The sequence below is a fragment of the Lactuca virosa genome, chromosome 8 (genome assembly GCF_052849685.1).
Source record: "Lactuca virosa cultivar CGN04683 chromosome 8, Lactuca_virosa_CGN04683_v6, whole genome shotgun sequence".
Classification (NCBI taxonomy): domain Eukaryota; kingdom Viridiplantae; phylum Streptophyta; class Magnoliopsida; order Asterales; family Asteraceae; genus Lactuca; species Lactuca virosa.
The window spans coordinates 285,754,702-285,768,913 of record NC_136433.1 but is presented as its reverse complement, the minus strand read 5'-3'; the positions used below and the strand labels follow the sequence as shown (position 1 = coordinate 285,768,913).

At 39.6% G+C, this 14,212-nt stretch overlaps 2 protein-coding genes across 2 annotated transcripts; both read right to left on the bottom strand.

The window, feature by feature from the left end:
- Window positions 1-366: 366 nt before the first annotated feature.
- LOC145131592 (zinc finger BED domain-containing protein RICESLEEPER 1-like) lies at window positions 367-885 on the bottom strand. Its single transcript, XM_079066264.1, has one exon. The coding sequence runs from the start codon at window positions 883-885 to the stop codon at window positions 367-369; it is 519 nt and encodes a 172-aa protein (XP_078922390.1).
- Window positions 882-1,646, bottom strand: LOC145131591 (zinc finger BED domain-containing protein RICESLEEPER 2-like). Its single transcript, XM_079066263.1, has one exon. It carries the CDS (start codon window positions 1,644-1,646, stop codon window positions 882-884), a length of 765 nt encoding a protein of 254 aa, XP_078922389.1.
- Between the last annotated feature and the right edge of the window lie 12,566 nt (window positions 1,647-14,212).

Here is a 14,212-nt window from a genome sequence, read left to right as displayed (position 1 = left end):
TTTAAATTACTTGATATCAATGTATATGCATGTATTTTGCATTTACCAAAAAAAACTCACGTCTTACGTCTAGAAAACATAGAAAATCATTACATATTCAAGTTCCAAAAGACATTCATAAATATACTCGTCTTCTTGCACCTTCACTACTTCATCTTGCTCAATTCTATATAAAAAAAAGTCAAATAATGTTAGTATTAAAAGGAAAAGATATTAAATTTATAATAATTAAACTAATGAACGATAAACAATTACCTTTGTCAATTTGTTGATTTTCTTCCCAATCTTTTTCATAATCGATTGTGTCACTTATGCTACCCCGAATCCAATCTTGTGTACAAATTAAACTTTCAACAATCTTAGGAGTCAAGAACTCCTAAACGGATCCAACACCCTCCCACTAGTGCTAAAAACGGATTCCGAAGCCACGGTTGAGACGGGAATGGCAAACACATCTCTTGCCATCAATGATAGAATCGGGAATCTTGGACTATTCACTTTCCACCAATCTAGCATACTAAACATTTCGGAGTCGTCTTCAACACTTTCTTGCAAATACTTTTCTAACTCCCCAATTGATTCAACTATGTTTGTCTTCATCTTTTCTCTTAGTTTATTTCTCATTAGGGGATTAGGTGCCATAAAATCCAGGTTTTGGCGTTTCCCTAGTATCGATGATGAAGTGGTAGACTCAGCAGTACTTGAAGTATATCTTGGAGAATGAATTCTAAGATAATCATTATATAATTCATACATAGAATCCATGATATATTTCTTTTTGGCATCCACCCCCTTTTCTCCATAACGATCCTCAAGTAGTATAACCAAATACTTTACTTTGTTCCTCGGATCAAGAATCAAAGCAAAGCAGAGTAATAAATTCATTTTTCTATGTCGTCAAAATACTTATCAAACTTTATTTGCATGGCCAATGCAATATCACAAAGACTAGAATCGGAAATAGTATCATCCAAGAGTTTACGAATGGAATATATATCTTTAATGCATGTATTTGATGTCACATAAAGTGTCTCGGAAATCCTCAAAGTAACATCATGAAAAGGTTTTAAAAAACGACATATATTCCTAACCCTTTCCCAATCGCTTGATGAAGGTATCGACAAACCCGCCTTTTCAATTTCGTACCGAAAATCAAATTCCTCAAGATCATATCTCTCAAAAGTTTTTTCGTAAGCTTGGGTAATGTCCAACATATGGTAAGTATAGTTCCATCTTGTTGGCACATCACTCTTCAAGTGTTTTGTTATACCGGGATTAGCAACCTTAGCAAACTCGGTAAACTTATGAATTCTAGAAGGCGATTGCCTAATCCATTTAACCGCCCATCGAACTATCCCAACCGCCTTATCAACTTTTTTTATGACATCTTGCACCACTAAATTTAAAATGTGGGCAACACATCGAATGTGCATCCATTTCCCATTTAGAAGACACTTGTTGGAGTTTTGAAAACTTTTTTTCAAAAAGTCAATTGTCACATCATTCGCACTTGCATTGTCAACAGAAATTGTGAAAACATTTTCTATTTCCCACTCCATTAAACATTTCTCAACCATTTTCCCAATATCAACCCCACGGTGACTCTCTTTAGAAGAAAAACACAACACTTTTTTTTCAATTTCCATTCGTTATCAATAAAGTGGGTGGTGAGACACATATAACATGATTGTTGTTTAGAAGTCCACGTATCAGTGGTTAAACATATTCTACCAACATTTTTTTAATAAAGTCACAAATTTTTTCTTTTTCGTCTACAAACAATTGGTAGACATTCATTGTGCTTGTACTTCTACATGGAACTTTAAACAATGGTTGAGTAACACTATTGTAATACCTAAAGCTCGCACCTTGTACAAAGCTAAAAGGAAGTTCGTCAACTACCAACATGTGGGCTAGAGCTTTCCGACTCTCATTTTGATTAAATTTCCAAGCTGACAAATTGTTTTCATCACCATATTGGAAAGCTAGTTGTTTTTGCCCACCACAAAGTTTAGCCAAGTAAGCTTTACATTTAGTTAAATGATAACCTAGATTTTTGGTCCCATAAGCACCTGATTCGCACTTGTAATTCCCGCCACCACAATGCTTACATTTGCATCTTTGAACACCCTTTTCGTCCTTATACCTTTAAAATTTATTTCCAAACTTTCGATCTTGGGTTGAATTCTTTAGTTTTTTTCTCTTTTTCTTGTGGAACCTGATCATTGTTTGGGTTGTCAACTTCAATCATCTCATCTTCCACTTCAATATAGTCATCCGTTTTTGACATCTAAAACAATTAAAAAAAAGCAGAAAAACTGTTAAAAAAAGCAATTAGTTGTTATCACTTACATTCAAGCACGAGTCATATCTAATATCTTATTTTTAATAGAATCTGATTAAATAAAAATTTTAATAATATACAACAAATCTAATATCTTATTTTTAATAGAGTAATTGTCTTTTTAAACAAACATATTAGCAATAAACAATATAATAGAAATGTAAGCGACAAATAACAACCGAACATGTTATCTTGTATATGTATACCTGTAAGAGTTAACGGAAAATGAATACATACTTTGAATTGAATTCTTAACTCTTAAGTAGAGTAGTTGATAAGACCACAACAAACTCAAATATCAAATGTCTCACTTATTGCAAAATTCGATTCATATGCTATGTACTATTTAGCACCTTAATTTAAAGATCACATTTGTATTTACATTCGACTATTAACCTGTGCTATCATTTATCGAAATCACTAGATTCCCAAAAAGAAATTCAAATTAGCTTGTAAACCACAACAACCTATATAACCTAGAAAAAAAAAACAATACATGACATCAGGCTTAATAACTTCAAAATAAGCCATATCAGGCTGGCTACCTGCTTAAAAAGGAGAATAGTTATGTAACGTCCCGTTCCTGCTACGCATTTAAACTATTAAAATATTCATTTTGTAAGAGGTGCCCGACGAGTTGGTAGCCCTAACTCGTCGAGTAGATGCCAGATTGGATGCGAGGCTTAAGTGGTCTACTCGACGAGTCGAAGCCTTGACTCGACTGTGACAACCTGAAAGATATTCCGTTAACATAACCCATGCCGTTAATAAAATTTATTTTATTTTGGGTTTTTCCGTTAACTTTCAAATTTAATAATTCATTTAGAATTATTATTATAATTTCGTATGTGTCAGAACGAAATATTTATTTGAGTAAAAACACTCTAAATAATCTTTTGAGGATTTCTAGACTACGACTAATACGGGTAATGGTTATTTACCCGGGTAAAGTATTAAGCTCCGTTTAATGTCTGTATTGGGTGTATTCCCACCGGGTCACTAACTCTAGGCATACAAAAGGGGTGGAGTGACCACCATTTGAGCTTTTCCCACACTTGAACTTTCTCTCTCTACTCTCTCTCTCTAGAAATCGAACTCTCTTAAGAATCTTCACTTTCAAGCTCCAAATTGGTAAGTGATCCTTCCTAACTAGTTATTTATCCTAACATGCATGCAAAACCATGTCTTAAACTCTCAAATGCATCAAAAACTCGTGTTTACGGTTTGGGGGAGCCTCCCAAAAACCGTAAACTCCTTCAATGGGGGTTTTGAAGCCCCAAAACCCTTCCAAACCTCTTCTAATGCTTAGATCCTTACATGCATGGAGTTAGAACCACAAGATCATGAATTTTTGGCCATGAACATGAGTTTACGGTTCTTGAATGTTCAAGAACCGTAAACACCCTTTCATGGGTTTTGATGCTCCTTAACCCTTCCAATGCATGTCTAATGGCCTTGAAACTTGCTTGGATGATCTTAGAACCCTAAAACATGTCCAAATGAGCATAAATTTGAGTTTACGGTTTGGGAACGTCTCCCAAAACCGTAAACACCTTCCGAGGGTGTTTTAATGCTCCAAACACCTTGCATGGCTTGTATTTGAGTCTAGAACTTGCATGAATGGCCTACAAACCACCAAAACACATGGAAAATGAACAAACATGAACAAAGGTGGGTTTACGGCCGTAAACCCATGAGTTTACGACCGTAAACTCCCCAAGGGTGGTCCAAGGACCATAAACCCATGAGTTTACGACCGTAAACTCCCCAAGGGTGGTCCAAGGACCGTAAACCCTAATTCTTAGGCCATTTCATGTCCCGATCACTTCCTAAGCCCTCGAATCAACCTTAGAACCTTCCCGTGTACAAGATAAGGTCATTGATCAACCAAGAACACACCACCCATGAGTTTACGACCGTAAACTCATGGGGGATATGGTCTTTGGACCGTAAACTCCCCTAAGGGTTTACACTCGAAGAGTAAACACCTTATCTAGGCCCTACACTCCTTAAATGCAACCCGTATCATTCCTAACACTTGGAATCAAGAGTTTTCTTGCATTGAGTGTGTCTACTTGTTTAATTAGTAGTATAATAACTAATTGGATACAATTGGGTATCACCTCATATTACTTAGGACCTTTGCGCGTGATCAAGTCCTAAGTTGTCTTCTAGCATCTAAATCGGCACATTCTCGTCAGGTGAGTTCATACCCCTACACCTTTTCCAAGTTTTTCATGTTTTCAGGGGGGGAATACAAGCAAAATCATAAAGGTTTTCATAACTTGAAAGAAACTGATGTAATTATACGATTCTCCGATGAACTTATGTTACTTTATCCCTCTTGTAATAGGCAGAGCATAAGGGATATTTTCTAAATATAATTACATAGTTTTCCTAAACTGTATGGAACTTATCAAACCTTTCCAACCTAAATGGGAAAAACTTATCAAAAATGTGCAAATTATTATGGGAATAATTTGGGGATCTTTACCACTTGTTATACGAATTTCGATTTCATGCAAAGTCAAAAATATAAACTATGTTTGATTTAGTTTATCTATGTCTAATCTAGAGTATCATGCTAAATAATTATGTTACATTTAATTATTTATACTCTACTATGTTCCAAACTAATTCGAAACTCGAAAACGATTGAATTATCCGAAAATCTGTAAATACTAGCTTGTGAGACTTATCTTCGTTATATCCTTCGGGATACCAATAAATCCTCATCGGAAGTATAACCAGAGTCTCCTGGAGGGAGAACGTGAAATTTGTGGATAGATCTATTCGGGACTGACAATCCCACACCTAAACTGTTAGCTACAGTTAGGCGGGCACGCCTGGGGTGACAAATTTTGTAAATCGAACGACGCCTGAAGAACGTCAAGGAGGTCACGGGTCATATCAGTATGGTTATACGGCTCACAATACGTATTTAACAAACCAACTAGGTTACGGATTTTTCTTACTTTATTTCACACTGGATGGTATTCCAGGGATCTAATCTAATAGTTTTATGTATTAAAACTATCTACTTTCACACTGGATGGTATTCCAGGGATCTAATATATAGTTTTATGTATTAAAACTACCTACTTTCACACTGGATGGTATTCCAGGGATCTAATCTAATAGTTTTATGTATTAAAACTACCTACTTTCACACTGGATGGTATTCCAGGGATCTAATCTAATAGTTTTATGTATTAAAACTATCTACTTTCACACTGGATGGTATTCCAGGGATCTAATATATAGTTTTATGTATTAAAACTACCTACTTTCGTACTGGATGGTAATTCCAGGGTCATAACTTATGGTTTTCATATCTTATTCAAATAAACTTACATGTTAGAAAATATAGGATTTTCTGGGAAAAACATGCCTATGTATTTCATAACTCAGTAACGATGGCTTTTCAATATTACAGTAAACCTTTACAAAAGGAAATGAATTATTTAACACTGGATTAAATAAACGATTTTTCCTTAACAAAATACGCTTATGAACTCACCAGCTTTATGCTGATATTTCAAAACTGCTTGTATTCTCAGGTTCTCATTAGACAGGTACTCTCGTCAATCCTTTGGAGAAGACGGAGCATATAGAAGACTCGTCTTTACATTTGTTCTAATTAATGCATCTATGAAACTTGTAGTACTTTGTCTTCAAACGAATGTAACAATTTCTATGTAATGTAATGGTTGTGTTTATTATGCTTACTATGTTCATTGGTTATGATACTACACATGACGTCACTCTCGCCCCGGGACGTTTCCGCCATCGGTTTCGGGGTGTGACAGATTGGTATCAGAGCCCTTGTTTATAGTGAACTAAGTATACCGAACCTTACATGGTATACAACTATAAACACTAAGGGGCCTAAGAGCTCTAAACTAAAAGTATGCTTTTAAAATATAAGTATTTTTATAAAAGTATACAAGTATTCCCGAGTACCGAAATCCGTATCACGAAGAGAACAAAGCATAAGTAATTTGGGTGTTGTGCACTGTGGTTAAACCTGGGCAGTTATGTAGTCATGTCTAGGGTCAATATAGCCTGATCAACTATATTCATTCGAGACACTGCCAACATGTGCTTGGGAGTGACTGTGGTGTACAGCAGGCCTATAACTTACCTAATATCCATTCAACATAAAATACTATGGGAGTATTTTAGTCCGAACCAAATACCTCATGGAAATCTGTTCCAAGTGTTACTACTCATTCCTCCCTTAGCGATAGTTTACTTACTTTAAGTAATTTTCCTGTCCTATCGCTTAGTAGAACACTCTAAAAATTATGATGAGATATATCCTTGCTTCGTATCTCTAAATTCCATCCTCCTCTTTCTTGGTCATTTCAGATCAAGATGCCTCCCCGAAGGAGATCTACCAGGAGAAGCAACGGCACTCCTCCACCACCACCTCCTCCCTAATTTGATCCTGTCATGTTTCAGGCAGCTGTTACTGCTGCCATGGCTGCTGCGATGTCACAAATGAATCCCGGTGGATCTGGTGGTCAGGGAGGTGGTATGCATCCTCAATTACAGGAAAGTGGTCAAGGACACCAGAAAGAATGCTCTTATAAAGATTTCATGAACGCAAAACCCACATCTTTCGATGGCAAGGGAGGTGTTATTGCTCTGACTCAATGGTTCGAAAAGATTGAGTCCATATTCGAAATTTGCGCGGTCTCCGAGGCCAATAAAGTGAAGTACGCCGCTTGCACTTTCCTCAACAAAGCATTAACCTGGTGGAACGGCCGGGTCAAGTCCTTAACCCTGCCAGTGGCAAATACCATGGGTTGGGACAAACTGAAGGAACTCATGATAGCCCAGTATTGCCCACGGGGCGAGATGCAGAAACTCGAACACGAACTCTGGACCCTAAAGATGAAGGGTTCTGACATTGCCTCCTACACTTCTAGGTTCGAGGACCTAGCACTCCTTTGTCCGGGAATGATATCCCCGGAAAGCAAAAAGATAGAACGATTCATTTGGGGGCTGACCCAGCCGACCAAGGGAAATGTTTTGGCTGCAAAACCAGAAACCTTCGACAGCGCTAAGTGTTTGGCGCAAACCCTGATTGATCATAGCGACGAGCCCGACGAAGTGATAACCACACCTGAGCCGGCTAAAGGGAGTAGTGAAAATAAGAAGAAATTCTGGAACAAGCGAAAGGGTCAGGGTTCGCAAGGACCCTCGAAAAGACAGCAAACTGTGGCAGTCCACGCTGCTACAACTCCTGTCGCCCCTCCTGCAACTCAAACCCCTAACAGTGCATACACTGGTACTCTTCCCTGGTGCGATAAGTGCAGTTACCACCATCGTGCTTCCGGGCCCTGTCATGAAAAGCACTGCATCAATTGTGGTAAAAAGGGCCATCTGGCTCGAGACTGCAGAAAGCCAGTTCAGCAAACTACTCAAACCTCTGGAGCAGGTGTTGGTTGAGCCTGCTACAACTGTGGGGAGGTTGGGCATTTCAAAAGGGACTGCCCCAAAGCAGCAACAACCAACAACCCCGAGAGAGTTCTAACTATGGGACAAGAGGAGGCAGTCGCTGACCCCACCGTTGTCACGGGTACGTTTCTCCTCGACAACTCTTATGCATGCATTCTTTTCGATTCTGGTGCTGAAAGGAGCTTTGTTAGTCATGCATTCAAACAATTTCTTAAACAAAAATCCCAACCATTAACCGAAAAGTTTACCGTCGAAATGGCTAACGGTGAGAAAGAGAGCACTAACGAGATATACGTAGGGTGTACCCTATCCTTAAACGACCGTTCATTTCTCATTGACCTTATGCCAGTCTCCATAAAAAGCTTTGATGTCATCATTGGCATGGATTGGTTGAGCCCCAATCATGCGGATATCCTTTGTTTCGAAAAAGCTATCCGTCTCAATCTTCCTTCGGATGAAACTCTTGTAATCTACGGGGATAAACTCAGTTCAAACCTTCGCATCATTTCGTGCATCAAAGCCCAGAAACTTCTGCGGAAGGAGTGTTATGCGTTCTTAGCTCATGTCGTTAACGAAAAGCAGGAAGTTAAAGACTTCGAGAGCATCCCCGAAGTCTGCAACTTTCCTGATGTCTTTCCAGAGGATCTCCCAGGAATCCCTCCTGAACGCCAAGTAGAGTTTCGTATTGACTTAATCCCCGGAGCTACCCCCGTAGCCAAATCCCCTTATCGATTAGCTCCGGCATAAATGCAGGAGTTATCTAGTCAGCTCAATAAGCTGCTCAGTAAAGGATTCATCAGACTGAGTTCCTCGCCGTGGGGAGCCCCGATCTTATTCGTGAAAAAGAAAGATGGATCTTTTCGAATGTGTATCGATTACCGAGAGCTGAACAAGCTCACGATCAAAAACCGCTATCCTCTTCCTCGAATAGACGACCTCTTCGATCAACTTCAAGGAGCTAGCTACTTTTCCAAAATCGATTTAAGATCAGGGTACCATCAGCTGCGAGTCCATGAGGATGACGTTCCCAAAACAGCCTTTCGGACTCGATATGGTCACTACGAATTCGTAGTTATGCCCTTCGGTCTAACCAACGCGCCGGCGGTGTTCATGGATTTGATGAACCGGGTGTGTCGTCCCTTTATGGACAAGTTTGTTATCGTATTCATCGATGACATACTTGTCTATTCCAAAAGCGAAGAGGATCACAAACAACACTTGAGGTTAGTGTTGGGAACTCTTAGATCGGAGCAACTGTACGCGAAATTCTCCAAATGTGAATTCTGGATCCGGAAGGTTATTTTCCTTGGTCACGTGGTAAGCAAGGAGGGCATACACGTGGATCCTTCCAAGATCAAAGCGATAGAAAACTGGTCAGCACCGAAGACACCCACCGAAATCCGTCAATTCTTGGGTCTCGCTGGCTACTATCGCAGATTTATCCAAAATTTCTCCAAAATTGCCAAACCTTTAACCACTCTAACTCAGAAAGGTGTACCCTTTTCTTGGAGCGAAAAGCAAGACACTGCGTTCCAAACACTGAAGCGAGCCTTGTGCAGCGCACCTATCCTGTCCCTTCCCGATGGGACGAAAGACTTCGTTGTCTACTGCGATGCATCCAATCAAGGTCTCGGTTGTGTCCTAATGCAACGAGACAAGGTCATCGCCTATGCCTCCAGACAACTGAAAGTACACGAAGTCAATTATACGACTCACGACCTAGAATTGGGAGCAGTGGTCTTCGCATTAAAAATCTGGAGACATTATCTCTACGGAACTAAGTGCACTATCTTTACTGACCATAAAAGTCTACAGCACATCTTCGACCAAAAGGAGCTGAACATGAGACAACAACGATGGGTTGAACTACTCAACGACTACGAGTGTGAAATCCGCTACCATCCCGGCAAGGCCAATGTGGTGGCAGATGCCCTCAGCCGGAAAGAATACTCAGGTCGTAAGGTGAAGGCACTGACTATGACTATCCATTCCCACTTATCCGCGCAAATCAAAGAGGCTCAGATGGGAGCCTTAAGACCAGAAAACGTGTCAGGGGAAGCCCTGAGAGGAATGGATAAAAATCTTGAGATCAGAAGCGACGGAGTCTATTGTTTCATGAACCGGATCTGGACCCCAAATTTCGGAGGCTTCAGAGAGGTTGTCATGAACGAAGCTCATAATACTAAATACTCCGTACACCCAGGTTCGGATAAGATGTACCTGGATCTCAAGAAACTGTACTGGTGGCCAAATATGAAGGCCGAAATCGCTACCTTCGTGGGCAAGTGCCTGACTTGCGCCAAAGTGAAGGTCGAATATCAAAAACCCTCCGGTCTACTTCTTCAACCCGAAATACCTGAATGGAAATGGGAAATGATTGCTATGGATTTCATTACCAAGTTACCCAAATCTCCGAGTGGGTACGACACCATTTGGGTAATTGTCGACCGACTGACCAAATCTGCTCACTTGCTTCCTATCAAGGAAAACTTCAAAATGGAAAGACTCACGCGAATCTACATCCAAGAGGTGGTCCGACTGCACAGTGTACCTGTGTCCATCATTTCCGATCGGGATAGCAGGTTCACTTCTAGGTTCTGGCAGTCACTACAAAAGGCTCTTGGAACTAAGTTGGATATGAGCACAGCTTACCATCCTCAAACAGATGGACAGAGTGAGAGAACCATCCAAACCTTGGAAGACATGTTGAGAGCCTGCGTCATCGACTTCGGCGCGTCATGGGATACTCATCTTCCTTTGGTTGAATTTTCTTATAACAACAGCTACCATACCAGCATCAAGGCTGCGCCGTTCGAAGCCCTCTATGGCCGCAAGTGCAGATCCCCTCTGTGCTGGGTTGAGGTGGGTGACACGCAGCTGGTCAAGGGACAAGTCCCTGACAGCACTCTCACTGGTCCAGAAATCATCCGCGAAACCACTGAAAAGATCGTACAAATCCGAGAACGACTTAAGGCCTCCCGAGATAGACAAAAGAGCTACGCCGATAAACGACGAAAACCCTTGGAATTCCAGGTTGGAGACCGTGTCTTGTTGAAAGTCTCACCCTGGAAGGGCATGATACGCTTCGGAAAGCGTGGAAAACTTAACCCAAGGTACATAGGACCTTTCGAAATCCTAGCCAGGATTGGTCCCGTAGCTTACAAACTCCATTTGCCTCATGAACTTAGCAATATTCACCCTGTCTTCCACGTCTCAAACCTTAAAAAGTGTCTTTCTGATGAGACCCTCGTGATTCCTTTGGATGAGATCGAAATCAACGAAAACCTGAACTTTGTGGAAGAGCCCATCGAAATCATGGATAGAGAGATCAAACGAACGAAACAAAGCCGCATCCCGATAGTGAAGGTTCGCTGGAATGCCAAGCGGGGACCCGAATTCACTTGGGAACGCGAAGACTCGATGAAAACGAAATACCCACATCTCTTTCCAATTCCATGATTTGTATCTAAATTCTAAATTTCGGGACGAAATTTCCTCTAACGGGGGGATAATGTGACAACCCGAAAGATATTCCGTTAACATAACCCATGCCGTTAATAAAATTTATTTTATTTTGGGTTTTTCCGTTAACTTTCAAATTTAATAATTCATTTAGAATTATTATTATAATTTCGTATGTGTCAGAACGAAATATTTATTTGAGTGAAAACACTCTAAATAATCTTTTGAGGATTTCTAGACTACGACTAATACGGGTAATGGTTATTTACCCGGGTAAAGTATTAAGCTCCGTTTAATGTCTGTATTGGGTGTATTCCCACCGGGTCACTAACTCTAGGCATACAAAAGGGGTGGAGTGACCACCATTTGAGCTTTTCCCACACTTGAACTTTCTCTCTCTACTCTCTCTCTAGAAATCGAACTCTCTCAAGAATCTTCACTTTCAAGCTCCAAATTGGTAAGTGATCCTTCCTAACTAGTTATTTATCCTATCATGCATGCAAAACCATGTCTTAAACTCTCAAATGCATCAAAAACTTGTGTTTACGGTTTGGGGGAGCCTCCCAAAAACCGTAAACTCCTTCAATGGGGGTTTTGAAGCCCCAAAACCCTTCCAAACCTCTTCTAATGCTTAGATCCTTACATGCATGGAGTTAGAACCACAAGATCATGAATTTTTGGCCATGAACATGAGTTTACGGTTCTTGAATGTTCAAGAACCGTAAACACCCTTTCATGGGGTTTTGATGCTCCTTAACCCTTCCAATGCATGTCTAATGGCCTTGAAACTTGCTTGGATGATCTTAGAACCCTAAAACATGTCCAAATGAGCATAAATTTGAGTTTACGGTTTGGGAACGTCTCCCAAAACCGTAAACACCTTCCGAGGGTGTTTTAATGCTCCAAACACCTTGCATGGCTTGTATTTGAGTCTAGAACTTGCATGAATGGCCTACAAACCACCAAAACACATGGAAAATGAACAAACATGAACAAAGGTGGGTTTACGGCCGTAAACCCATGAGTTTACGACCGTAAACTCCCCAAGGGTGGTCCAAGGACCGTAAACCCTAATTCTTAGGCCATTTCATGTCCCGATCACTTCCTAAGCCCTCGAATCAACCTTAGAACCTTCCCGTGTACAAGATAAGGTCATTGATCAACCAAGAACACACCACCCATGAGTTTACGGCCGTAAACTCATGGGGGATATGGTCTTTGGACCGTAAACTCCCCTAAGGGTTTACACTCGAAGAGTAAACACCTTATCTAGGCCCTACACTCCTTAAATGCAACCCATATCATTCCTAACACTTGGAATCAAGAGTTTTCTTGCATTGAGTGTGTCTACTTGTTTAATTAGTAGTATAATAACTAATTGGATACAATTGGGTATCACCTCATATTACTTAGGACCTTTGCGCGTGATCAAGTCCTAAGTTGTCTTCTAGCATCTAAATCGGCACATTCTCGTCAGGTGAGTTCATACCCCTACACCTTTTCCAAGTTTTTCATGTTTTCAGGGGGGGAATACAAGCAAAATCATAAAGGTTTTCATAACTTGAAAGAAACTGATGTAATTATACGATTCTCCGATGAACTTATGTTACTTTATCCCTCTTGTAATAGGCAGAGCATAAGGGATATTTTCTAAATATAATTACATAGTTTTCCTAAACTGTATGGAACTTATCAAACCTTTCCAACCTAAATGGGAAAAACTTATCAAAACTGTGCAAATTATTATGGGAATAATTTGGGGATCTTTACCACTTGTTATACGAATTTCGATTTCATGCAAAGTCAAAAATATAAACTATGTTTGATTTAGTTTATCTATGTCTAATCTAGAGTATCATGCTAAATAATTATGTTACATTTAATTATTTATACTCTACTATGTTCCAAACTAATTCGAAACTCGAAAACGATTGAATTATCCGAAAATCTGTAAATACTAGCTTGTGAGACTTATCTTCGTTATATCCTTCGGGATACCAATAAATCCTCACCGGAAGTATAACCAGAGTCTCCTGGAGGGAGAACGTGAAATTTGTGGATAGATCTATTCGGGACTGACAATCCCACACCTAAACTGTTAGCTACAGTTAGGCGGGCACGCCTGGGGTGACAAATTTTGTAAATCGAACGACGCCTGAAGAACGTCAAGGAGGTCACGGGTCATATCAGTATGGTTATACGGCTCACAATACGTATTTAACAAACCAACTAGGTTACGAATTTTTCTTACTTTATTTCACACTGGATGGTATTCCAGGGATCTAATCTAATAGTTTTATGTATTAAAACTACCTACTTTCACACTGGATGGTATTCCAGGGATCTAATATATAGTTTTATGTATTAAAACTACCTACTTTCACACTGGATGGTATTCCAGGGATCTAATCTAATAGTTTTATGTATTAAAACTACCTACTTTCACACTGGATGGTATTCCAGGGATCTAATCTAATAGTTTTATGTATTAAAACTATCTACTTTCACACTGGATGGTATTCCAGGGATCTAATATATAGTTTTATGTATTAAAACTACCTACTTTCGTACTGGATGGTAATTCCAGGGTCATAACTTATGGTTTTCATATCTTATTCAAATAAACTTACATGTTAGAAAATATAGGATTTTCTGGGAAAAACATGCCTATGTATTTCATAACTCAGTAACGATGGCTTTTCAATATTACAGTAAACCTTTACAAAAGGAAATGAATTATTTAACACTGGATTAAATAAACAATTTTTCCTTAACAAAATACGCTTATGAACTCACCAGCTTTATGCTGATATTTCAAAACTGCTTGTATTCTCAGGTTCTCATTAGACAGGTACTCTCGTCAATCCTTTGGAGAAGACGGAGCATATAGAAGACTCGTCTTTACATTTGTTCTAATTAATGCATCTATGAAACTTGTAG

Bases quoted from the DNA above. Each gene is read 5' to 3' on its own strand.
- LOC145131592 (XM_079066264.1), bottom strand. From the start codon at position 885: ATGAATTTATTACTCTGCTTTGCTTTGATTCTTGATCCGAGGAACAAA.
- LOC145131591 (XM_079066263.1), bottom strand. From the start codon at position 1,646: ATGGAAATTGAAAAAAAAGTGTTGTGTTTTTCTTCTAAAGAGAGTCAC.